The sequence below is a fragment of the Lonchura striata genome, chromosome 3 (assembly GCF_050655825.1).
Source record: "Lonchura striata isolate lonStrDom1 chromosome 3, ASM5065582v1, whole genome shotgun sequence".
In the NCBI taxonomy this organism is placed as follows: domain Eukaryota; kingdom Metazoa; phylum Chordata; class Aves; order Passeriformes; family Estrildidae; genus Lonchura; species Lonchura striata.
The window spans coordinates 102,614,558-102,640,859 of NC_140705.1; the positions used below are offsets into that span (position 1 = coordinate 102,614,558).

General features: G+C 39.6%; 1 protein-coding gene and 1 long non-coding RNA gene across 7 annotated transcripts in view; one reads left to right on the forward strand and one right to left on the reverse strand.

Moving 5' to 3' along the window:
• LOC144246032 (uncharacterized) lies at positions 1-10,329 on the reverse strand. The gene is made up of 2 exons (XR_013339645.2): positions 4,550-10,329; positions 1-1,958 (listed from the first exon to the last, which is right to left on the reverse strand). It is a non-coding gene; the product is annotated as an uncharacterized LOC144246032 (long non-coding RNA).
• The window catches only part of RCOR3 (REST corepressor 3), a 26,881-nt gene continuing 10,885 nt past the window's right edge, over positions 10,307-26,302 (forward strand). For 2 of the 6 annotated variants that reach the window (XM_021547621.4, XM_021547626.4), the window contains exons 1-8: positions 10,307-10,551; positions 11,030-11,086; positions 17,054-17,131; positions 18,562-18,614; positions 20,294-20,455; positions 20,803-20,927; positions 22,374-22,452; positions 25,101-25,319. In XM_021547621.4, the coding sequence (XP_021403296.3) occupies positions 10,410-10,551; positions 11,030-11,086; positions 17,054-17,131; positions 18,562-18,614; positions 20,294-20,455; positions 20,803-20,927; positions 22,374-22,452; positions 25,101-25,319 (915 nt within the window). In that variant the 5' untranslated portion in view covers positions 10,307-10,409. Of the gene's footprint in view, positions 10,552-10,732; positions 10,877-11,029; positions 11,087-17,053; positions 17,132-18,561; positions 18,615-18,725; positions 18,854-20,293; positions 20,456-20,802; positions 20,928-22,373; positions 22,471-25,100; positions 25,320-26,302 lie in introns of those variants that run through there. The other 4 variants (XM_021547620.4, XM_021547622.4, XM_021547623.3 and 1 more) reach the window with 4 other exon arrangements.

The window sequence follows — 26,302 nt, forward strand, 5'->3', positions numbered from 1 at the left end:
TGGAGAAAAAATATAACTTTATTTATTTTTACATTCAAATCAACAAAGTAGTCATTATTGTACAACTTCTTACCCCCAAAGCAATGCAGGCAAAGGCATTCTGTTAAGTAATAACATCCATGAATACTTAGTTGCTTGTGATTACCCTTGTTATCTTCTGGGAAGAGCAATGAGAAACAAAATCCTTAAAACTAAGTCAAGTCAGGAGTTTAACAAGCACATGTGTCCATCAAAAGGAAATAATTTGAGAAGATATCTGTGCATCTTACTGAAATTGTTCCATTTATTTCTGCACTATCTTGAGACACTCATCAAGTTCAGCCTGAGGTTCCTAAAGGTCCAATTATTTCTAGGGTCTGAAATAAACTCAAAGAAATATCCAGTTGCACAGCAGACTGTAGATCTAGGAACTGAAGTATGTTAGTATTTCCAAGCAGCCATAACAAATTTGTCAAACAATAAATACTGACACTTTTCTAGTTTTGGAATTACTAAATTTCCTCCAGACTTTTTATGGCTAACAACTATGGAAAAATAACTTTAAAAAATCCAATGTTCTGAAAGGAAGAAAAAAAATCTCAAAATAAAACTGATGAGGGAGTACAGTTTTTATTTATACATCTAACATTTGGAGTGTGGGCTAACAGGGAGGAACTGTTCCTTCTTAAAGAACACCTCAAAAGGACATAGAAAAATTTTCCCCATTTGGACAGCATGTCCATCTCCATGTATTTCAACAGGAGGAAGCATCCTGGATTTCCAGAGTTATGGAGGGGAAAAAAAAAATCCTAGTTTTATTTTAACATAAAGTCACCACATATCTTTTTTTGGGACAACAGTTACTATCACCCTTCCCCTCGTTGTAGTTGTGTCCACTCAATCCTCTTGGCTCAACCCTGTCCTGACATGGCCAGTCTCCCCCTGTCTCAGAGCAGAGGCAGTGACCTGCTGGTGTTGTTACTCAGAGAAGGGAAAGAAAATACCCATAGTTTCTTTGGTTCCAGGTTTGGTGGGGTTTCTTTTATTAACACATCTATTGTGTATTTCACTGGCCTCATTTTTCCTGTGTCTCTCGACCAGTATAAAACAAGGCAAAATTAAGCAGTTCGGATGCAGCTTGCTTGAATTCTAACAGAATGCAGGGCCCTGCTAAGTAATTGTAACAAATAATTTTATTTGTATGCCCTGTCCACAGTAAATCTAGAAACCCATAGTTCTGGGTGATTGCTTTTGGTAAAGTAGCAAGGAGTTCTGCAGGCTGAATTACTGTATTGATACTAATTGCATCTTTATCCTTAACTGTTGTCTAGTAGTCTCTAATATAAAAAATATTTTTAAATCCACTTTTAATCCTATGTTTTCATTATATACTGTCCAAAAAATAAAACTGAAAATAAGATGGCTTAGGCCAAGATTCAGAAAAAATAACTCCCAGTTAGGAATATGCTTGTGTTAGCTAGCAGGTCCTCTTTTTTTTTTTTGCCTTTGTATTCCACTATACAGTTTTTTCCAAGAATGTAATAATACAAAAAATTCCCAAATAATACTGAGTCAGATTTCCCAGATTATAACATAACCTAAACTCTTTAGTAAATTTAAAAAGCCTAACAGTCTTAAAAGCCTCCTTGTTCGTTTTCTGGACAAAAGCATCCTACCTGTGAGGCTGACAGTGGTAAAGGCACTGCTAAGGCTTCTTTCCAAGCAGCCTCTCCAAGAAACACACCTTAAAGAGTACCCAGCATAAAACTGTCCTCAGCACAGTGAATACATTTCTTGCACAGAGCTTATATTTTATAGGTTTTGCCTTACATATACTCAGAATTCCAGTTTTGAAGTCACATGCTCTAAAGTTTCTTACCTTAAGACTTTAGCATACCAGTTCCTTGTACATTTTCAGTTATGGAAGGTTTATCAACAGCCAGAAATCAACCTCACCTCCAAAAAAAAAACCAAAAAACCTAGAACATAGAAGGAAAAAAGCAGACTAAATTTTTGTAACTTTATTTCATATTTTTCCTGAGTTTAGCATTTCATCACCTATTTCCCATTTACTAATGTCAACAGGCTGCATTACTCACATGCATTACTGCTTTCTGTGTAGACAAAACTTTGTTGCATTCTTTGACAGTGGAGGAGAAAAGCAAAACTAGCCAAACAACTGAGGAGCATAAATCTGGGAAGGAGGGAAGGAAGGGGTTTGTAACCAGCATAGTACTGCCTTTTTTTAATTTAAAATTTAAATAAAGTGATAACAAAATTTCTCACTCTAACTAGTGTCTTAGTGTCAGCAATTGCACTGAGAAGAAAATTACTACTTTCTAAATTTGATCATCTTTTAAAAGCAGTTTTTTCTATGGTCTTTATCAGTACTGGACTCATATTCATACCTAGCAACTAGTAACATATGAACTACTGATTTTCATAAACACTTGCATACTTGGTGGAGGGGAGGTTTGTCTTTTCTAATTTTGGTTAATTTTTTACAAGTAGAAGAGGATTGTTTTTTTTTTTTTGCTTCCATCTATTATTGTGAAGCAAAGACTGCTATCAGTTAATTAATACAAAAACTTCTATGTAAAGTCACACAGTACAGAGAAGTATCAGGACATTCTTTTAGACTATCCAGACCTATCTGCAGCTACCAAACTGAAATACAGCATGTAGCACATGGGAAGGTGAATTTAGGGAACAGTGGATGGGGTGGGAACCACTTAGAAGTGTAGGTTTACACAACAAACCAGCAGAACATCACATATCAAAAATGCCCTTGCCAGTTCTCCAGTATCCATAGGGAGGGATCTCTGGCAGTGGGCTCAGAGTGTAACTCTGAAACCTGGGTAATTTCTTTGGTTTTTTAGAACAATATGTGTCTAACACAAATGGACCTCATAACAGGCTCCTAGACTAAAACATTTTTCAAGCTTTAATTAGTTTAATTTAACTGAGGACAAAAGCCACCTTTCACTAAAAGGGATGTAATTTAGATAGAAGATAGTGAACTATGTAAGAGCAAGTAAAAACATCATCTTCAGCAGTAAGAGAATTTAAAGCACTTGCTGAGAGTGAAGTTGAGTGGGTGTTTTTCTAAAAACTGTGTGGAAACCAACAATAGCAACATCCTAGTGGTATCCAACCTTCTCACCCTGAAGCTGTGTAGGCATGACCTTTTGTTTTTCCTCTCAGTTTAACAAATACTTCAGCAGAAATTTTGAGAACAGTTCATTCTTTCCAAGGACAATCTTGCTACTGTAGATTGACCCTTTATGTACTGATCCACACCCTCACATGCAAAGTTGTGGATTTCAGTTTTATATTTATGTAGTCATTATCTGCCTCAGACAGGAGAAGAGAGAACATCATTCCTGGAAACACTGTACAATACAACTTGAATAGGCGGATACAGCCATATTGATTTGTTTGTTGTTGAGCTGCTGGGTTTTTTTAACAGGATACTTTTAAGAGAACTATTTGTATCCTAGAAAATTCCAGTGAAGCAGTATAACAATTTCCATGTAGAAAAATAAATATTACTTATATGAGAAAAAATTCATTAATGATTATATTTTTGTTGCTTGCAACTCTGTCTTAGAGAAATTATCAAAATGGAACCTCTTGCTGATCTTTCCTAAATTGTATATCTGAACTGTGGATCATTACATGAGCCAAACAGTTGTTACAGCAGGAAAAGACTCTTAAATAGCAGTAATGTTTTGATATCTACACAGTCCAGCAACACTGACCTTCAAAATCCAGCACAGCTCCAAAACACAGGGATGTCTAAGAAACAGTGTATAATTTTCTACAGAAACAACAAGATAGAAAGCAGAAATACAAACTCCTGTAATACATCAGAGACCTTCTTTTGGTCTTAGACAGTGTTACATTCCACTTTTTACTTGTCTTCTTCTCCTACCCTTAAACCACAAGAAGCCAGGTAGGATAAGCTATGGAGGACAAAATGTAGCAGAATTTGCCAATATGCTATTGCATAAAATGTTCTGACAGTCCAAGGCCTAAGACATACAGTAAAAAAAGCTGCCACTACTGGTTACTACACCACTCCTTACACCTTTTTTCCACATGTAAAAATATATCATTTTCCTCAAGTGAAGTTCTTATCATTTGGTTCTTTCAGATCCCCCAAGATTACTCCTGCAATAACACTGCATCTTAAATGGATAGGCAGTAGAGGATTACAGTAATTTTACATAATTTGTCCAACATATTATTGATGTTTCCTTTATTCTCCCTTTATTTTCCTTTCCTAATTGGAAATTCAATTTCTAATTACATACACTGGCTGGATCCCAAACTGTAAGGTGTTTGGGGCAAAGTTCTCTTTTTTTCAGGATTAGGCACACAACAATGGTAACATAGCAGAGCATTTTCCTTTTTTATTCTAGAATGTTTTAAAGATAATTTTTCTCAACAAAATGAGTGCTTGGTACTATTAACTGCAAAGAGAAAATCTTGCAGTGTGTTCCTTCCTGCTTCATAGAAGGAAAAGGAGAAAAGATCCATAGGAAAGAGCATAAGCATCAAAACTCACAGCAAATGGTCATCTCTTCAAGTTAGCACAGCAACAGACAACCTGACAAGAAAGAGTAAAGTATAAGTTTAGCACAGTTTCCCCAACTGCATGGAATCAAAGAACTTGCTTTGCATTTAGAAAAACACACAAAACCCCTCCCAAACCACAACAAACATTCAAAAATGTAAACACTGTACAGGAGAACCAAACTACATTTCTTACAGAGGTCCAACAGCTTTAAGTATCAATTAAGTGACCTCTGCTTTCTCCTGAACAGTCCTATGAAAAGTAGTTCAGGTAACTGTCTGCAGAAGTGAAAGAGGACAAAGTAAAAGCACACTGGTTTACCAAAACAATTACAATATCTTTTTTCTCTTGTGGGAAACAACTGGCCCTAAACCCAAATTATTTGTAGAGGTGCTACCACTTCAGCCACATACATAAGATCTTCATACAGAGTCTGAGAATCTTCACTGACAATACTGAATGTCAGAGCTCTGATTCAAAGAAATACTGCCAGCTATTACCAAAATTTCCTTTAAATAGGGTATGCAAAAATATAAGTGCTTAAATAATATCTGTAGACTGACTTTCTGAAATGGCCTGTTGTCCTGAGTTGCCTATGCAACACAACATGAAGTCAGCTACACTCAGCTTTTCCCACAGTGTCTCATCATAATCAACCAGACACAGAACCTCTTTACTCTTTGCAAACAGTACAGCTCACCAGATACTTAGATTAACTGAAGAGAAATGAAACAATGATACTGAAAGGACTGAGCAGGAACAGCTGTCCCTCCTGTCAAGAAAAAGACAAAGTAATTTTTTAAGGGAAAAAATATAATCATACAGTGTCAGTAAAATTCACACATAGGAAGTCACTGAAACAAGTCTATAAATATGTAAAGGTGGAACGGAAGTTTTCATAACACAACCATAGGAATAAGAATTTTTTTTTACCAAGCTTTCCAGCTCAGAGTAAAAATCCTTAGAAGACCAAGAATAGACTTCTTGCCAACACAGAATGGAGACTATGGCACCCGCTCCAAAATGAGTTCCTCTGTACAACTGTCAGGATCAAAGTACTGGGCAAGATGGATGTTAGCACTAACCCATTATGCTCATTCCTACAGTGCAACAAATAATTTATCTCAAAATACTATTTTTAACACAGTGCCAGAGAGTCCTAACACTGCCCACTCCATTCAATGTATCTACCACTAACACTGCACAACAGTCCGAGTCTCAAATTTTGGCATTATGATAGGATACCTGGTGACATGCATTTAAATAGAAAAAAAGTGTCTACAACTGCTGAAGTCCTTAAACTTCTCAAAGGAACTGCAACATGACTTTCTTCATCTCCCAAGAGTAAGTTACCAGCTCTTCTGATGCAGAAGAATCCCATTCAGATCTGGAAAGCAGATAACTCTTGAAACCTTTAACTGGAAAATAGCACTACAAAAAGAAAGAAAAAGAAAAAGATCTCAGTTGGGGGATATTAACAGTAGAAAGGCAGGAGATGCTTTGCTGTTTCATTTTAATGGCCAGTTATAGAACAAACTTTTATTAATTTCTGCCTTAAAACATTAAGACTAGCATTGAAAAATCCTAATGAGTGCTAGCTTGAGACTGAAGGCCTGATTTTCTAAAGCTGTAGAGAAGCCACCATCTTCCACTGGTTCCACTAAAATGTGAAGTCCTTGAAAATTTCAAGAATGTTGAATGAAACATAGCAACAACCATCAGTGTAAAAGAACTAATATCTCACCCCATCCACTCCAAGCCTCCCACTTACCACCCAGCAGGCCTAGTGGTGTATAATATAAAAGAAACACAGGAGTTGATGGATGACACCTATATATTTTCCAGCAGAGGTGTGAACAGACTCCAAGCAGTGTAATTTATCTGACATTACCTTGATCCCAGTCATGCTTTTCTTAATGTGTTTATGACAACAAAGAGCTTAGTTTTCTTTGTGGAACAATTATAAACCTTCACATGAAAGCACAAGTTTCTAGGCTGGATATTGCCAAAAGGTTTCCATGGTCGTCCTATCTTCTTTGGGTTTCACACAATACACGTCATCCATCTATAATTTTTCTGGAGAAGCATCACAAATCTGTTGACCTGTTTCTAAAAATATTTAAAGACACAGCTTTTAAATTGTGTAAGGCAACATTCCCAAGACAGGAAACTGTCAAAATGCTCTTTCCAAAAAAACTGAAAGCATGAAACTGTCACCATAAGATAAAAGGACAAACATGTGATCTGCAATACTTTCCCTGACCTAGAATTTAATGAGTTAGAAATTTATAGTTGAGATAGGCATAACATACAACAGGTGCTAAAGAGCATCCAAAGAGAGATAAAGCTGGTGAAAGGTCTGGTGCACAAATTTTATGAGGAGCAGCTGAGTGGGCTGGGGTTGTTCAGCCTGGAAAGAAGGAGGCTGAGAGCAATATTCATGGCTGTCTACAGCTGCCTGAAAGGAGGCTGTAGCAAGGTGGGGATTGGTCTCTTCTCACAGGTAATTACAGGATGAGAGGAAACAGCCTCAAGTTGCACCAGGAGAGATTTAGATTAGATATTTGGAGAACTTTCTTCACAGCGAGACTTGTCAAGCATCGCAACAGGCTGCTCAAGGAAGTAGTGGAGTCACAATCCCAGGCAGTATTTAAAAGAAGCATGAATGTGACACTTAGGGATGTGGTTTAGTGATGAACTTGGCAGTGCTGGGTTAATGACTGGATTCAATTTTAGAGGTAATTCCCATTCTATATTATTCTATAGTAATATAGGCATGTTAAAACCTCATTTTAAGAATTTAGTTTCTTCTGAATAAACAGTCTTTACTTTCCCCTAGCTCACCACTCAACAGTTAATGCTGTCATTAGCCCTCACTGTTAAGGTAATAATATGCAGAAGTCCACACTCCAATCAGTCTGGTTTGCAGTGAATTCCAAGAACCCACACCAACAAAACTTGCAAGAGGTGTCAAGCCTGTGTGGAGCATCCTCAGAAGCCATGCAGGTTTTAAGCTGAGTTAATTAATGTTTCTTTTTGAGCTTCTGTTTCTACTTTTTTTCCCTTCACTAAAAGGGAAGAAGCAACTGCTTCACCTTCCTTGTCTGCAACTTGTCCATTCCCTAATTCCCTTCCTCTCTGTTGCAATCCACTTTGCACCCCAAGGATCCCTGCCGTCCTGCCCAAACACAAACCTTCCCCCTGAAACTATGACTTGGGAAACACGTTTTAAGAAGAAAGGCATAATCTGCAAGAATGTCAAACTGACAGGCTCATAACGAGAATCTTTAGCCTGGCCGGATTTGCACCTTCTGAACGCACTGGTTACTTCGCTGCCCTCTAGGGATTATGTCCGGAAACAAAAACTACAAACAAGGATACGGACAAGGAAGGATATACAGAAGAAAGGAGACAACATAAAGCAAGGAGAGGTTGTGGATGCCCCATCCCTGGAAGTGTCCAAGGCCAGGTTGGATGGGGCTCTGAGAAACGTGATCTACTGAGTAGCATCCTCGCCCTTGGGAAGGGTTTGGAACCAGATGATCTTTAAGGTCCCTTCCAACCCAATCCATGCTGTGATTCTACATGCTAATGTTAGTCTAAAACAACTCCTTATGCATAGTTTCTATAACAAATGCAGGACCAATGTCACAACCAACTACTTGATTATCAAGTCACATCTAATCCAGAAGCACCCATATACTGAATGTGACAGAGGATCTGTGGAGAGAGGGATAAAAAAACAACCAAATAAAAAAATTGAAACAGAAGACAAAAGAAGGATAAGACAAGAATCCAAGAGAATAAACAGCCCAAACCAAGCCAACTTCCAGACTGCAGGGGGGAAAAAATCATTACATGCATCTGCTAATATCTAAGCGCTTAACTAAGTGAACCTATGCCCCTTTATTGTAACCTCCAAAATGCAGTTTCATCAGCAGCCACGCAAATAACAGAAACAGAAAAGGTCAAGCTCCTCTCACAATTCTCCTCCAAATCATGCTACAAGGAATCTTTCTTCCTTTCTGGTGGTTACTTTCATGACACCTGTAAGAACTTAAAATTCCTGAAAGGTGTAACAGCTTACTAAAACTTCCGGTAGTTTTTATCAGTAGTTTAGAACTGTTAGACAAATATCGGCCTAGTGCCACATGTGTGCCCAAATTTCACATCCGTGGAAAATGAAGATAAAAGTCTCAAATAGATGGCCTTAGGAGAACTAAAACAACAAATCCCAATTTCCTGCAAGTTTTCATAATGATTTCGTGCTTCTTGTAAATTTCCTAACTTTTGTGCCTTAAAAATACAAACATTGGTTCAAGATTTTCCTGTGGTTGTGGCATTTCATTTTCTTATTGTGAGTTCTTTCATGTACATTAAACTGTGAGACTGCAAATCCTCAATTGTTGAGGCACTTGCAGGCCGTCAACCACCGCTGCTCCTACCTTGTCCTTACTAATCTTCCTCTCCAGCTCTTGAAAAACAATAAGCATAAAGGAGTCGGAGCTTGTTTACTTGCGTTTTTGATAGCCATTGGCCAAAAGCTGTCACAAAACCAGTTCTTCAAAGACACAAAATTCCCAAAGCAGGAAACGTCTTGACAGTATTTTTCTGACATATTCTAGGAAGCACACATATACCAAAGGTTTTTCAAAAGTAGATAACTTGACCATAATGGGCTGCTTTCAAGGCAAGTATGAAGAAACAGCAAACATCGCTAACAATATCATGTTACAATCCAACTATAAGGCACTTAGTAGCCTTAAGTACGGACACAAGTAGTCATCTCCCCTTTATCTCACCGTAAGAAAGAAGCTGCACTATTCCTGCTAGCACTCTTCAATCAATTAATCAATCAATCAACCAACCAGCTGGGGGTAGACAGCCACCAGGGCAGAGTTCGGGAAGAATTGCTGAGATGTGACAAAGGGTAATGGATCGTGTCAGACACTCTTAGCTGGAACATGGGACTTTATCTTGATATACAGCAATTTAAGTTCATACTTTTTTCCCTACATCCGAAAATCAGACTGACAAACCATCACTGCGTCATTAAAAATACCTATAACACATTAAAACATAGCTGCAAGAACATTAAATGTATTTCCACAGAACAAACCACACTAATAATGCCTCTCCAGACTAAGCAGCAAGACTGCTGTCACACTGTAACTCAGACTCGGTCTGGAGCCCGTCTCAGCCCTTTTTTACCTCATAAAACATGAATATTTGAGACAAACTGGATGGCAACACCGCAGCACCTGGTAACGCACCGGGATTCACTTAACGGGTAAATAAATATATCACTTTTTCAATTTAGAAAGAAAACCAGCACGGTTTTCTTTCTAAATTCAAAAATTTCAGCATCGGCTTTCCCCGCCGGGGCCCGGTCTCGGTCCCGCTCCGCGGCCCGCGCCGCCCGTCCGCGCCCGAGCCCTGCGCGGCCGCGGCTCCTCCCGCCCGGCGCGGCACCACCGGGTCCGCCACACCCGCCCGCCGCGATCCCTGCGCCGCCGCCGCCGCCGGGAAATAGTCCCCTCTCTGCTCCGGGCCCGCTGGCCGGTGAGTTCCGCGGCGCGGCGGCATGGCCGCGGCCCGGGAGCGGCAGCAATCCTCCCGTTCCTCCTCCGTTCGGCCGCGCCGCCGGCGCTCCGGCGGCATCCCCGCCCCGCGGCGAGATCCGGCCGGGCCGGCGCGGAGGGATTCCCGGCGCCGGGGGAGGGGGGCGCGGCGGGCGGGGGGAGGAGGTGCCCGAGGGGGGGGCGGGAAGGGGGAACATGGCGGCTCCGTATTAACTTCCCCCCCCTCGGCAGCAGCGCTGCCGCCGCTCTCCCCCGCTCCCAGCCCTGGCATGCCGGGCATGATGGAGAAGGGCGCGGAGCTCTTGGGGGGTAAGAGCCGGGCAGCCCCCAACGGCGCCAAGAGCAGCAGCCCCTCCAACGGGCACTACTCGGAGCCGGAGAGCGGCGGCGGCGACAGTGGCGACGAGCACGGTGCGAGCCTGGGGCCGCCCCGCCGGCGGCGGCAGGGGGGTGGCGAAGGCGGCGGGAGGGGCGGCGAGCCGAGCCGAGCCGCCTCCCCCTTCCCGGTGCCGGGGCTCCGCCGCTCCGTCCGTGCCGCGGCCGCGCGTGTGCGGGGCGGGGGGGCGGGAGCGCGCGGCGCGGCCCCGCGGCTGCCCCCGCGGTACTTAACGATGGGGAGGGAGTGTCTCCCGGGAGCTGCCGCCGTCCCCATTGTTCCGCTGGAATAAACTCCCCCTTCCGCCTCCTCCTGCCCCCCTCCTCGGCGGTCGTCGGGGCTTAATCCGCGGCGGCGGCGGTGGGCGGGGGGTGGCGGGGGGAGGAGGTGGCTTATTCCGCACGGCCGCGGCGGGGGCTCCGCCAGCCCGCCCGCCCGCCGCACGGCGGGAGCCTGGGACGGCGCCCGGGGACGCTCCAGCCCTGAATTTCTCTTCCCCCCTTTGCCTTGCAGATGTAGGAATGAGGGTCGGAGCGGAATACCAGGCGCGCATTCCTGACTTCGAGCCCGGTAAATGGCTTTTCGGCTGTAACCTGACATCTCCCGAGGCGGGAGGGGTGGGCTCGCCGCCGGGGCGGGCTCGCCCGGCGCTCTCCGGCGGCGGCCGCGGGGCTCTATTCGTGGTGCTTTTGAGCCTTTGTGTCGGCGGCCCGGTGCCGGCGGCGGGAGGCTTGGCCGGGGCAGCATCTGCGCTCCGGGGACGGGGGGCTTCGCGGCGGGGGATTCTCACTTCATTATCGGCCGCATTATGTGTATCCGGCGGGAGGCGGTGAAGCAGTAAAAGCTTGATTTTCCCCCCCCCCCCCCACCCCGTCCTTAAACCTCTAACCATTAAAAAATTTGACGAGGGGTGATGGATGTTGTCGGGCAAGGGTGGGAAGTGATGCGCCCTGCCGGAAGCGGAGCAGACCTGGCTGCGTGCTGGAGGCGCTGGGTGGAAGATGCGCTCGGTGGGAAACTCCTGCTCCTGGTTTTGTGTGCTGTAGTAGCCTCGCTGGCCCCACCGTGGCAGGCTGAGCTGCTCTCCCCCGCCTTCCTCGCCCCCCCCCAGCCCCGCCCCGAGGAATATGGGTACGCTCGCCTAGCCTGGAACTCGGCTTCAGCAAGTTAATTGCTAGAATGCTGCCGTGCCTTACTACGCTGAACAGGGAGACCGGAGGAGCGTGCAGCAGCTCCGCTGTAGCGGTCAGATGAAGCCTGTCTACTCTGCTGTTCTCCAGGCAGGCTCCACGGGTGTCAGATGATTTCTTGCCGGAAGAGGATTGCTCTCAGGGTGCCTCCCAAGGCTGGGGCGAGCCCCTCTGTATGGGCACAAGTCCCCACCGGCCGAAGAAAAGGCCGGGGGAAGCAAAGCGCGAGGGTGGGATTAAATGAATGCGTGATCTTGGCTTAGGGGAATGCCTTTTCCCTAAGAAGGAGCACGCAGTCTATGCCTCTTTGTTAATAAGGCTAATTGTTTGCACCTTTTATTTTTACATTGCCCACATAAAAATATACACAGATAAAAAGGATGGTGTCTAATCCACAGCCTGCATTTGCTTTTTCTATAGGCCACTTAAATTAGAAAAACACCTAGTGTTTGTTTTCTTTTGATTAAAAGAACTCTTCAGCCCTTGTAGGACAATTGCGGTTCTGTGGTTTCAATTTTGTAAACTGTATATGAAATAGTACCATTACATTAGTGACTACAGAACTAATTTTATGCTCTCCTATAACCAGACTTTTTAGAGCTCCTAAGTGTTTCTGGGGGATGATATTCAATTAATGCCTCTTTCCCCAATAACTGGAGTTAGTATACAGTCACCCTATCAGTTTCCTTAATAATGGAAATGTTTCTTTAATAACTCCTGCATTAGAGGCATAATGTTTTATTATGAGGTATTATCCTTCTTGTGTGAATTTTGCTAATTAGGGTAAGAAGGTAGTGATTTATTTTGGAACACCTAAGTCTGACAAAATAAATTTTAAAAGTCCATCAAGTTTAAAAGTACGACACCACGTTAACAGATTAGTTATCTGAGGGGAGATATCAGTGAGATCTCATTCTTTCATCTCTTTGGTTTTTTTGGTTGAATTTTTTTTCTGGTGAGTTTTGAGGCATAATTTCTTAGAAATAATGAGAGACAAAAATCTGTGCTCTTGCAGGTACATTTAGGTTACTTTTTTGTAGCAAGTGAGTTAATAAGCTCTCCTTTCGTTCTAGGTTTGCATATATGGACATGGCACTGTATTTGATTATCTTTAAGTTTCTTCTTGGAATTATTCTAATGCTTTTTTTTTTTAGAGTTTGAGATACTTTATAGTCTGTGTTTATTTGCAGTACTCTTGAGTGCTGTTTTTAAGCCCCTTGAAATAAATAGGTGGGAGAAGGGAATCAATGATGAGTAAAAGTAGACATAACTCTAAGACATAAGTCGGCCCTGATAAAACCACAGAATACTAAAATGAGTGGAATAATACCAATCCTTGGCTTTCACTTAGCCTGTCTTGAAAAACAGCCATAAGCAATGCTCTACAACAATACACTGAGGAACAAAATATTCATGATTAATGTTGTGATGGCAGTAAACATTTTTTTAAAACTTAGTTTATGAATAAAACAAGATAATTTTTTTAAAGAAAAAGTGCAGCTGTTTCTCAGTGTCTCATGGAAGAAGTAGATTATGGTTGGAAGCAACAATTAGGAGAAGTTCACTTAAATATACTCTTACCCCTCTCTACACAATATTCTTTTTACAAGCAAACTTTCAGATAGAGCTTAAGAGAAGTAGTGCTTTTAATCGTCACCAACTATTACAGCAGTGAGAGAGATTTTGTCACTGCAAGAAACAACTTTAATAAGCAAACTTGGGTTTTTTACTTTATCTAATTTGCTGAGTTAATAATCTCTTGCACTCAGATTTTTGTCTCCTCCTGGTTTTCCTATAATATTTTCTATACTTGAAGATTTTTCTTCTTGTACTGACTTACCTATAGATCTAACAGGATGTTACAAAGCTGGTGTCCTTATACTGTGGATTGTTTGCATCCTTTTGGAAATCAAGGTATAGAATGCACCACCCTGTTGTGTCATCCACAGATAACTGCTAGAGAAGTTTTATTCCACTCAGATTTAGACTTCACAATGGTTTTAGTATTAATTTTACTTACTTAATGCTGAAATACTTATTTACCCTCTTTTCAGGGATGGAGTTGGGGCTGTCAAGAATATTTTATACCATTTAAGGTCACTTAGGAATGCATTTGTTTGTATGTCTTTAGAACTTTTCTAGCCTTCTAATAGGAAAACAGGCTTTTTAGTTTTGAAATTATTAAATGGTGTGGGGAAGGCTTAGTCTTAAGCAAAGTACATTTTCTGCTGGAAACCAACATACTTATAAATTGCCATGCTGCCCCACAATGCCCTCCCTGTGTTTTGTATGCTTTTGGATGCTCAATTTATTCTTAGTACCTGGAATCCTGCATAGGGCTGTGCCAGCTGTGCATACCAAACTTCTAATGTGAAGCTGCACTTTAGAGAGGGTCAGTTTGCTGCTATGATTTTCCTGTTCTGGAAGTGGTACAGAGTGCCTGTTGGTCATCTTCAGCTGGCTGCATTTCCTAACTGGTACTGGCAGAGGGTTGCAGCAGCCAAAGTGCAGAAGCCTCTTCCTCAGTGGCTTGGGAGGTGCGTTTTGGGGAGAGGTAGACTTCTTCAGATGTAGTTCTTGGTCCTTCACTTCCTTACTGGCTTACAAGTCTTCTAACACACTTTGGTTAACATGTCCCCTTCCCTTGTAAAAAAGATGTTGTCCTCGAGGTGTAACACAGCATCTTTGGGGGTTAGGGCTGCTTGCTTGAGTGTTTGGGGCATAAAGGACAGGCAAAAAGTTCCCAGGAAGGTAGGTCATGGTCCTGCATATAGCGATGATGCCTTAAGTTTTAGTTTTCCTATTTCTCAGATTCTGTGCTGCCTTGGTGTGTAGCTCTGAGCTTCCTATTAAATGTTAGTAAGTTCTCTTCTCAGGGTAGTTAGACCAAACAATCCTTTTCTAGCTTGAGAGCCAAGGACAGCGGTTACAAGCTTCAGGCCCAAAAAGCATAAACAACAATTGAAAAAAGCAAACAAGGAGGATGGGACATCATAACCTGAAGCTGTAATTGGATAATTAACCCCAATATATAAATAGACCAAAACTTATAAAAGTGGGAAACTTTGTGACCCTTTTGAGTCCATCTTGGGTGTAGCCCTGGCTGGGGTCTTGTACTACCCAAGATGTAGCCTTTTAAGGCCTTTTAATAAATACCTACTTTATTATTTCAACTCTGTCTAGTCTTTGTTCCAGATCAGCCTCTCAAGGCATCAGAGATGGAGGGATCCCTGTCCTACAGCTAGGGACATTCTGTGCTGATGGCAAGGTGCCTTTCTTCAAGCTACCTGTATACATGTAACTATTCCTTTGTCATCCTGGCTTTTCTTTTGGCAGTGTGAAGGTGCCACCTGAATGGAAGCAGATGTCTGATTCCTGCTGGGGACACAGCACTGCTTTGAAAAGGGATGTTCTGGTGGTCGTTCCTTTGTCACGTGAGGGTGGCACCTCGTTAGGGGAGCGTCACCACACACATGATCTCCTGCAGGCACAAGAACTTGGAAACGAATTTTTTTTTTTTGCTTTAGTACTTGAGTATTCAGTATCTGATAATATCCATGACATCCAGTAGTCTGCAGGTATCTTTAGAAATTTTTTCCTCATAACCCGAGATTCTAATACATGCTCTGGTGGTCCTGCTTTCTCCTCATCTTTAGTTAGAATGAAATGCAGGATAGTGCTAATTTACTTGTGACAAGAGAAATGTGCTTGTAACACGCTTGCCCTGCTCTTCATGAAATCTTGCATTCCTAATGAGTAATAATGTCATGCTGTTTTGTTTTAAAGTGGAATGTTATATTAAGGAGTTCATTCTTGTATACCAAAAACCTTTCGGAGTTTAGTAGTGCTTATGCCTTGAAACTGGTGCATTATGAGTATATGTACATTCTTAACCTGTTACAGAGATTATACTGCATTGAAGTTATCTGCCTTACACATCTCATTTTGGAAAGGCGCAGGGGTTCTTTAATTAACTATTTTCAAGTTCACAGTTGTGATGGATCAAGATTGCAGAGATGATAGGAAATACAAAACACTGCCAAACTGAAGAGTGAAGAGCAACAAAACATAGTACATAAAGGGAAAGCACTACACTGTTCTTTTTTCCAAAGCACTGGGTTTGTTTTTTAGTTTGCTTCAAACAAGATACAGAGCCTAAATATAAAGTGCGTGAGCTTAAAATGGAGTGAAAAACTGGACCAAAAAAGCTGTTCTTCTCCAAGAAGGATGCAAGGATACTTCTTCTGAGGGTGATTACTCAAGAAATTCATACTGACATTAGATATAAATCCAATTGTTGGGCAATTTCTTGGTGAGATAAACTGTTGTAAACAAATAGATTGTAAGGGGCTTTATGTTTTAGACTACACTTGTGAAATAGTAATGGAAAGTGACTCTGAATTAATGCTTTACAGTATCAGGGAGTTTTCTTTTACAGCATGTTTTCAAAAATCATATGCTCTGATTTAGTGCTTCAGTGTTTTCATCAGTACTGCCCTGTCCTGATGGGTTGTAATTTGTACTGCTTCCCTTGCTACATTGAGGTGGGGGGGGTAAACAAACCAAAACCAAAAATTACCTTTATTTCTAACTGCTTTCTCCAGCTGTGCTATTTGGTTGGTTATGAATATTAAAATTAGAAAATTAGCAAAATCAAAACTAAAGAGTTGAACAGAATGGTTTCTGGCAAAGTTGTTAGTATAGTTTCTTGTTGAAAGGGATCAGGGATGGTGACTGAATTCTAGCTCTTGCCTATTTTTGTTTGTTTGTTTTAAGGAAACCTAACTGACCACAGTAGGTCCTAGTACTCCTATGGTCGTGGTAAATGTTAGAGCACTAATGGACAATCAAACTTCAGGAGAGCAAAGCTGCATCTTTGCCAACTTCACAGGGGGTAGATTCAGATATGAGGAAGAAATTCCTCACTATGGGATGGTGAAGCACTGGCAGAGGTTGCTCAGAGAAGCTGCGGATACCCCTTCCCTGGAAGTTGTTCAAGGCCAGGCTGGATGAGGCATTGAGCAGCCTGGTCAAGTGGAAGGTGTCCCTGCCCATGGAAGGAGGTTTGGAACTAGATAAGATTCCTTCCAACTGAAGCAATGCACTTCAGTGGTTTAATTGTGGTAACCAGGATACTGTCTAATATTTAGTTATACTTGAACATCCTAAGAGTAGTGTTCAGATTCAGCCATTTGATATCTTAAGGAATTAATTATGAATGAATGGCTTTTCCCTCTCTCTCCTTAGTCACTGGACTTCTTACTGTGGTTGGCTTTTGCTTAGTGTCACGTAGTTCTCTAGATCATAGTTATTAAACAAATATTGAGAGTTACTTGTTTTCTTACAGGTGCCATAAAATACACTGATAAAGATAATGGAGGGATGCTTGTATGGTCTCCATATCATAATATTCCTGATGCCAAGTGTAAGTCCTTGCCTGCTTAGGAATTTGGGTGATTAAGTAAACTAAATAATTGTTTCTGGTGTGCCTGTTTGCTCTTTATTTTACACAAAGTGAAACTGCAAATAATTAAACACAAAGATTTTTCTTTATTAAGAGAACTCCAGGTAAAGCAAAGCTGATCTTTTATGTTAGTAAAGTCTTTGTTTCAGATCATACTGCCTATTTTGATTATCATCATTGTCTGTGAAACCTTTTGTTATTAATTAAAGAATAATATAGCTGAACATGAGGAACTTGCCGCTTTAAATTCCTAGGAGAAGGAGTTGCAATGGATGAGTTTAGAAAAGATTTGTTGAGGCCCACTTCAAGGGGAAATTATTACTGCTGTCACAGAAGGAAAAACCAAACATTTTTTCCCTTTAGGAGGGACCTGAAATACAGGAGTCATCTGACTAGATATGATCAGTTATCCATTTAATCTAGTTTAAACCAGTCTCCTTTACTAGAATTTCCCATATGTAACAGCCATGAGAACCTCATCCTCGGGACAGTTTCTATCTAATACCAGTAATTACAGATTTGTGTCCCTCTATGTTTGAGGGAATGCACCTTCAAATACTGCAGAACAGTTAGAAATAAAACACGAGTATGATTATTAAATGCTTTTTTTCATTCCTTTAAAGTATAATTAACTTTTTGCAGCAACAGTGCATGGCAAGGATATCCCTTGTCCATTTGAAGAAGTAGGATAGAATTATTTCCTTTTCTTGATCTTACTTCCTTTCAAGTATTTAGTTGCCACTTAATTTTGATCTCAAGAAGGTGACTTGGAAAAGGTTTTTTTTTTAAAGTAATGAAGTGGAGCTTAATTTCAAAGTTATGAAAAGTTATTTCTGAATATGATTTTTAAAATGTTATTCCTTAATTTTGTTATCTAATTATTGATTTTTCATACTTTCTATTGAAAACTTTGTGTCATAGTTAAAATCAGTATTGGTCAGTGAAAGCCATAGCAATATGGAGGATATACATGATCATTGAGATAGGATCTCCTTGCTTTAATTTTCAACATGTTTGGGAATACAAGCAGTAGAAGTAGTTCACTTTAAAACTAAGGCAGGAGGGGGTTCCAAAAAGGCATAGCCTTTCCATAACCAGCTAGTCTCTGCTTTAAATAAATAAATTATGAGCCTCTGTGGTTTTATTGTAGTAAAAATGTGAAAGAAAGCAGAATTAGCTTGTGTAAAAAGTTTCTAAAATTGAATGTTCAATAATGGTCAGTGAGTTTATTTATTATTAATAAAGCTGTGAGTATATTTAACATTTTGGGGGATCTGGGACTATGCAGTGTGTTAAAGCATGGGGAAACTTTTCACATGTTAGATGGCTAATTCTGTCGTAGAGCAGAGCTAAAAGTATTAAAGAGTAATTCTGACATTGTTTTGTTACAGTGGATGAATATATAGCAATAGCAAAGGAAAAACATGGATACAATGTGGAACAGGTAAGCGCTGTGGAATGAGAGTGCTCATTTAAACTATTTTTTAAAAATAAAAAACTATAACACAACTCTTATTTTTCCCCTTGGTTACCATTAATTAACGCTGTTTCTCTTCAGGCACGGCAGCAAACACTGCAGTTAAATGGATCTGCATACAGTTGTGGTCTGGATTCTCTGCAAAAGATTGAGCTCTTTGTTTTCATGACATGCTCAGCTTGTAATGTGCACTTTTGAAAGGTTTGGTATGTTTTTTGATACACTGGGCATGTCATGCAATTGTGTGTGTATATTTAGCTAAAGAGTTTCTTAGGGAAGCAGCTTACAAATTTCAAGTTTAACACTGGAATGCAAATATGGTACAATTTTGAACCATTAATTGATAGGGATGGCACTGAAAAGGTTTCTTTCATATTGAAAAATACTCACAAAACAACCTCAGTTGAGTGGGTTTTTTCAGAGGCAGGAGAATAGATTCAAGTTTTAGCTCCGAAAGTAACAAACAAGTTCACTTTTTATTTAACAGCCTTTAGTCACCATTCCTTAAAAAGTAAGGATAAAACTTTGTTGGTCTGCATGTAATTCTGTCTCCAAATTCTTCATAAATTAACCAATATATGTAAAAGTGAGATTACCTTTTGAAAAAAAATATTTTCTGTACAATTGAAAAGAAGATATATATTCAAGTTTCAGAAGATGGAAGCTTGCTCATTAACTGCAGTCTGCCAAAGAGGCTGCCAGTGTTACAATGTTCAGAATATATCTGGGGTTTGGTGTTATTTCTTTATGCCTTGACTTCTGTTAGGCAAGAGGAGGAACTGATGGATCTCAAGTCTCCAAGAGATGGATTTCCAAAATAACTTCTGGTACAAAACATTTGTAGACTCCTCGCAATGGAATAGAAATTCTCTTTGCGAGAGGTGCTTGTCACTTGCCATTTTAACAAGAGCAGAGGTTTGCTGTGTCCAGGTTGTTGGAAGATGTGAAATCAGGGGTTTGGAGAGATGCCTGGTGATTGTGTCTGTGCTGTATGAGTGAAACTGAGTGGATTACATTGCCCAATTCTCATGCCCAAATCTTGGCATCAAATCTGCCTGTGATTCTCTGGTCCAATGAACTTAAAATTGTTTTAGACTATTGAGAAATGAAATTATATAAGAAAGTACATTTAAATTTCCATTCCTTATTAGGTGCATATGATGAAGTGGCCATGCTGCTATTTGTGGATTGGAGAGTTGTAGAAAGACCACTCTCACTTTGAACTTACAGACTTGCATTTTGGATGATCCTCTGGCTACTAAAAAGTATTTTTATTTTCTTTCTTGAGTGGGCTGGTAATAAAGGCCTGTAGGGAACTGTGTAGGTGATATATATGCCCGTAAAGTAAGAAAGCAGGTTAGATTTGAGCCTCTCAGCCTAGCTCATGCTGCTCTAGAATTACTGCTGCCATGCCAACCTTAAATTGTCTGGCTTTCATACCATTAAAAAAGTATAGATGTGCCCACTCTCCAAAAAGAATTTTGTAATCTATAGTAAATAGTCAATAAAATTGTAAATACATTTTGAGAAGGTATTCTGATAGTCAGATTTTATTTCAAACAAGTAAATTGCCTGTTTTTATTTATCTTGTCTCAACATTTAAGAAAATTGACTAAATCCAAAGAGGGACTTGTTTCTTTTCAAAGGCTCTCGGCATGTTGTTCTGGCATAAACACAATATTGAGAAGTCCCTTGCGGATCTCCCTAACTTCACTCCTTTCCCTGATGAATGGACAGTTGAAGATAAAGTCCTGTTTGAGCAAGCATTTAGCTTCCATGGAAAGAGCTTTCACAGGATCCAGCAAATGGTAAAGTAATATTTTAATCAGAAGCATTAAATAGTTCAGATGCACTAAGAATAAAGGCTTCTGTTGGGCTGAAATTTCATGTTGATTTCTGTGTAAAAGCTTCAGGAAGAACCTTGAATATAAGATTTAATTTGATTTCATCATGTCTCTTGGATATACAGCTTTTTCACTCTAATGAAAAGAAGCCTTCTCCCCTTTTTAAAGACGTGTATGAAATACATCCCTCCTTTCAATCTTAACAATGCATTTTAAATATTGTTTAAAGATGGTTATAAACAGAGCAGAATTATAATTCTGGATGGAATTTTAAATTTTAGAAGTGTTAATCTGTTGATGAATTCTTCTAGCTCCCAGACAAGACCATTGCAAGCCTTGTAAAATATTACTATTCTTGGAAAAAAACTCGCTCTAGGACAAGTTTGATGGATCGTCAGGCTCGTAAACTAGCTAATAGAAATAATCAAGGTGACAGGTGAGTTTTATGTTCTTAAGTAGCCACCAGAGACTGAAATATTCCTAAGAAGAGATGTGGTGTAATTTCTAGCCATTGTTCGAATGTGAACCATGTGTTTCAGGTTTTAACTTGTGTTGTGATAGCTCTGATTTTAGCAAGGGGTTTGATACCTGTGCTTTAAGAACTTTATCACTCCCGTCTGTGTGAGTTGTAATAGGAGATGGGAGTGTTTAAATAGATAACTGTAAAAACAAGGATTTAAACCATGAAATCTATTACTGTCTGTGCAGGATGATTTTGTGGGTGTGGGGGGGGGGGTTGGAATTGTTTCTTTGTTTGAATTTTTGAGCTAATACGGAACTACAACTGAAAGTGCAACCACTATTAAGAGCTGAAGCAGTTACGATGCCTATGCATTGTTTTATAACAAAAAATTATTATATAAAATATTTTTTAGGAGTCTTAGAACTGCTATCAGAGAGAATTAGAGCTCGGAGTAGTTTTGTCGTCTTGTATAGAATGGAATAATATTTATCACAGTTACTGTGAAATAAAAATTTTATTGTGCTCAGTATACTTAATAATTAACTTGCACTTTTTAAAAGGTGATATGTGTTGCATGTATAAGTAACATCATCTGTGTTTATATGGGAAACTGTAATTTTATATCTATAGAAAATTGCTTAACTGGAGCAAAAGGAGTCTTTAATTTTATGTTATTTTCAATAACTTCTCAAATCTAAAGTTCAAATGCTTATTTAGTGATCCTATTTCTGAAAAAAATTGCAAGCTAAAATTAGTTTGCTTTTAATACAGCTGTTAGGAGGGGTTTTGTAATAACTAAAAATTTTAGTTTGTTTTTGCATTAATTTATTCAGAAATTATATTGTCAGAATGACTGGATTTGGCTCCAAATTGACTGTTTTCTTTTTAACCTTTTCTTTGATTTAATTCAGTAGATTAAATTTCCCTCCCCTAAATTGCTAGATTTTAAGCATGTTGGTGAAAAAGCAGTCCTCTGTTTTCACATCATATGCCCTATGCTCTCCATAAACTTCAGCAAGGGTTTATTCACCTGGTGCAGTGATTTGAAAATTGGTCTATTAAAACTAATGGGGCAAATGAAAGGTTATTTCTAGCCTTGGTATATAGTTGGCCACGTAAGTGTTCATGCTGGCACAAGTGGTTGAACTTAAGAAAGGCGACACCAAAATTCTTGGCAGCAGTACCAGCACTGCTTAAATAACTTTGAAAATGTGGTTTAGGTTTGCTTGTTTATCATAATAATTACTAGACTTTAATACAGAAAATCATGCTTATAACAGCTGTCTTTTGAAAACTACAAATAATTGAGATGCCATATACTCAAAATAGATAAATTCAAATAGATAACTCTTATCCTGGTGCATATTTTTGAGTTTAAAAAGTAATAAAGTGACCAGCTTTTTTATAATCTGTCTTTAGTGATGATGACGTAGAAGAAGCTCATCCAATGGATGGAAATGATAGCGATTATGATCCCAAAAAAGAAGCCAAAAAGGAGGTAACAGATAACTTAATGGTGAATGTCAGTTTGTTCGTTTTCAGTGAATGTGTTACTGTGAAGAGTGAGTTGTAGTGCAGAGGTTTAGGTTTCAGCCTGCCCAGCTCTCGGGGTCTTTAAGTAGTCAAGGTCTTGATGATGTCTCATTGAAACAAAATTGTAGCCTATATTTTTGCCATTTTGTGGCTATAATTGCATCTCTCATTACCTCCACTGTGCCCTGAGAGAGCTCCAAGTTTTGTAATCGCTGTATCCTCTCACAACCTAGTAAAACAGGTTGTATTTGCCCTCCTTCAGTCTTGTTAGCATGTTTACAGTTTTACGGGTTGTGAATCAAAATGTTTTCTTTGAATTTTAAAATTAAATTATATTTTTCAAAGAACAACTTTTGTTGTTTGTTCAAAGCCACAATGGAGGTGATGCATTTTCAACTAATACGTGATTTTACTCAGATGCTTCCTACTAATAAATGTAGAGGAAAAACATTTTGTCCTAATGAGCACTTATTGCTAGCTTTACAGATGACTGCTGTGTTCAGGGTATGTTCAGGTTTTAGGGCTTGTCTGAGTTCTTGTAAACATCAGACTATCTATGAACAAGACTAGGAAAACCACATTTAAGTGTTTAATTGTTTCTCTGATCAACTTTAAGCCTTTGTGATCTTCCTAAATCAGACTGTTAATGCTTCTCAAGAGTGAGAGGAGAGGTTATGCAAAACTTCAGCACTTCCATGCAATTGTATCTAGGATTATGAATAAAACTTTGCACTTTCCATGAAAATAATATTGAGTAAGAGACTGAGAAGTTTAGTTTCTGTTCTGAGCTTTGCAGTGACCTTCAATGTATTCCTTTATCTACTGGCCTTGGGGAAAAAAAGGACAATTATCCCTTTCAGTGAGAGAGTTTGAGACTACTTTTTAAACATGGGGCTGTTTTATAGCACTTGCAATGTCACATGGTCTGATAATGTACCTTTTTACTTCTCACTGTTCTAACAATGTCCCTGCAATCTAATGATTGGAATTGCTGCCTTATCCATGTCTAAAAAATGGCTATTTTGCTAAATTTACTTGGTTGTAGTTTGAATCATGACATGCAGTCCAAAATGCAAGTAGTGTGTTGATAGACTCCTAGGAAAAGGACAAATAGGTTTGTAGTTTCTGATGAGCTATTTGGATCTGCACAGGATAATTTTGTGATCTAATAGTTCTGGTAGGATTTGCGTACTTTTACTTCCTAAGCAGAATATAAACTGAGTAGGCTGCTTGAGCACACAGAGCAATGGAAACTTTCTGTTACCAGATAAAACAAATATAACCTAAGCTCTCTATCTTGGCAAGACAAAATTGTGAGAGAATATTTTCACTTTAAATCCAGATTGAACACACAGGAACTGCAATTTCATACTGAAAGAGCAATGCAGAACCAAAACCCAAATAAGTATAAACAGGACAGAAATAAACTTTGAATTTTTTACATGTCAAAGATGTAAGGCTTTACATCAATTTTCCAAGGAAGAGCATGTATCTTAAGTGCTTTTAAGGTGGCCTCTATAAAGTCTGTGGGCTGGATTAAGAAGTTACATTAGCTGGGGAAGAGAATGTGGCACAAGGTCAAGTGTAGTAAAACAAGACTCTGTTTGCTGCTCTGCTCTACTACTACAGAAAATAGTAATAATGATAATAATAACAGGTGCTGCACTTGGTTTTGCAGTCACTGTGATCAAATGACCACCTCCTCTTAACATGCATGGGTGCCAGCAGGGAGGAGCAGTAGGGAGCTGCTTGAAGTAGGGAAAAGCCTGAATTTTCTCTGTTCTGGTACTAAGCATGCCTTTGAATTAGAATATCATTGCAAATAAAGTAATTTTTGTGTCTCTGCTCCTGGGCCATAGGGAAACTACTCAGTTGCTCTGAGAGAGTTACATACAGGCAGAGAATGTTTAGGTGCCCAAACATACCAAAACAAAAACTTAATTTCCTCTTTACCATTCCTTTCCTTTCCAAAGAAGCAAATAACTAAGGCCCATGCTTTCTAAATTACATAGATTTTTATAATGACTGCAGGGTATGTCCATACTCTCCCTTCCAAATCTCAGATCATCTCCTTCCCATCCCCCCAAAACAAACTGCAGTCTTTCTGGAGAGTGCTTACAGCAGGGAGACATGTAATTTTGCATTCTTGCCTGGCCTAGTTGACTTTCTCATTCTTCTCCTTTAATATTTGCCCAAATTCTTCATATCTGATCAGAATAATGTGTAAAGTCACTGATTATTTGTTTTAAAAACAGGATACATACGTGTCTATTACTTACCTTCTGTATATGTAAGAGGTCCACAGTGTTTGCCCTCTGTCACAGTATTCAGATTGGGATTTCCTTAACATTTTTAATATGGCCACAAATGCAGTAAAAAAGTTTTGAAAACTGGCCTTTCTTAGAGCAATGCAGGCTTATCCAGCAGATGACTGGTATGCTCCATCAACTCATCTGCAAGGCATAGTTGGATACTACATGCAAAGGAGGATGTTAGCTTAAGTTTTATTTGTCATAAATATGACATAAGTGCTATCTGATACTTCATTCTTTTTGGTAAAGTTGTATACAAGATACTGTTATTCTTTAATGATTTATTTCTTGTAAATTAAAGGGCAATAATGAGCAGCCTGTTCAGACCAGCAAAATAGGTCTGGGTAGAAGAGAGTATCAGAGCTTGCAGCATCGCCACCATTCCCAGCGTTCCAAATGCCGTCCACCAAAAGGCATGTACCTGACCCAGGAAGATGTGATAGCTGTTTCCTGTAGTCCCAATGCAGCCAACACAATTCTTAGACAGCTGGATATGGAACTAATCTCATTAAAGCGACAGGTACCATGGGTTATTGGTCTTGGTTTTTTTTTTTTTCATCTCAGATTGTTCTGATTGTAATGGTTTTGAAGATTATCTGTGAAGATTCTGAAACTTCTTTAATGTGAGTCTTCCTTGTTTTGTTCCACAGTTATCACAACAAATGCTGGATAGTAGCTGTTCTTCAGCTTTGTTTTTTTTATGTTCATCTGCTCTTTTGGATAAAATGAATCAAGATTACTTTGTACTTATTTTTTAAAAAAGGGTATTAAAGCATTGCTACAGATTTGGGGACAGGAAAAATCAAAGTTACCTTTGATTTGTTTTTTTTTTTTTTTTACTTTGTTAGCAGTCTTCATTTGAAAAGCAAAAATTAGACCAATGGAGCAGAGGAAGTTGCATTTGTTATGCTTTAAATTGTAGCTGTTTTTCTGGATGTCCTTTCCCACATATTATGGAAGTATGAGACGTGTGGAAATCGTGGACCTAGTTATCTCTCTGTTTGAATTGATAAGTTTTCTACTTCTTATTAAATTTAGAAAAGCTTTTTAGTCTTCACCTTTAAGAGGAAAATTGCCTGCGTCCTTTGCATGAATAAATTAAATTTTGGCATTTAAAGTTGAAACATGTAATTATTCAGCTTCTAAGGGTACAGTAGTTATTTGCATGCTTGCTTTCTAGGAGTGATGGGGCTACAGAGTCAAGGCTTATCTTCTGGAATTTTTGCCTCCTATAGAGCTGCCATGTTGTGAAATCATGGAATGAATAAAGGGTTTTTTCATGGGGTTTTTGCTCCCTTATGTTCTTTTACAGGAGAAATAAGCTTCTTTCTGTCACAGCAGGACTCTGGGGCTAAATAGCATAGGTGGGTTTCACTCTTTAGCCTAAGTGTAGGTGAGTGTCAGCCTTGAGGTTGTGTTTCTCTTTTTTTTTTCTTTTTTTTTTTTTCTTTTCTTGCAGTGATCTCAGAGATGCAGCCTTTGGAATCTCCCACTGAGTTGTCT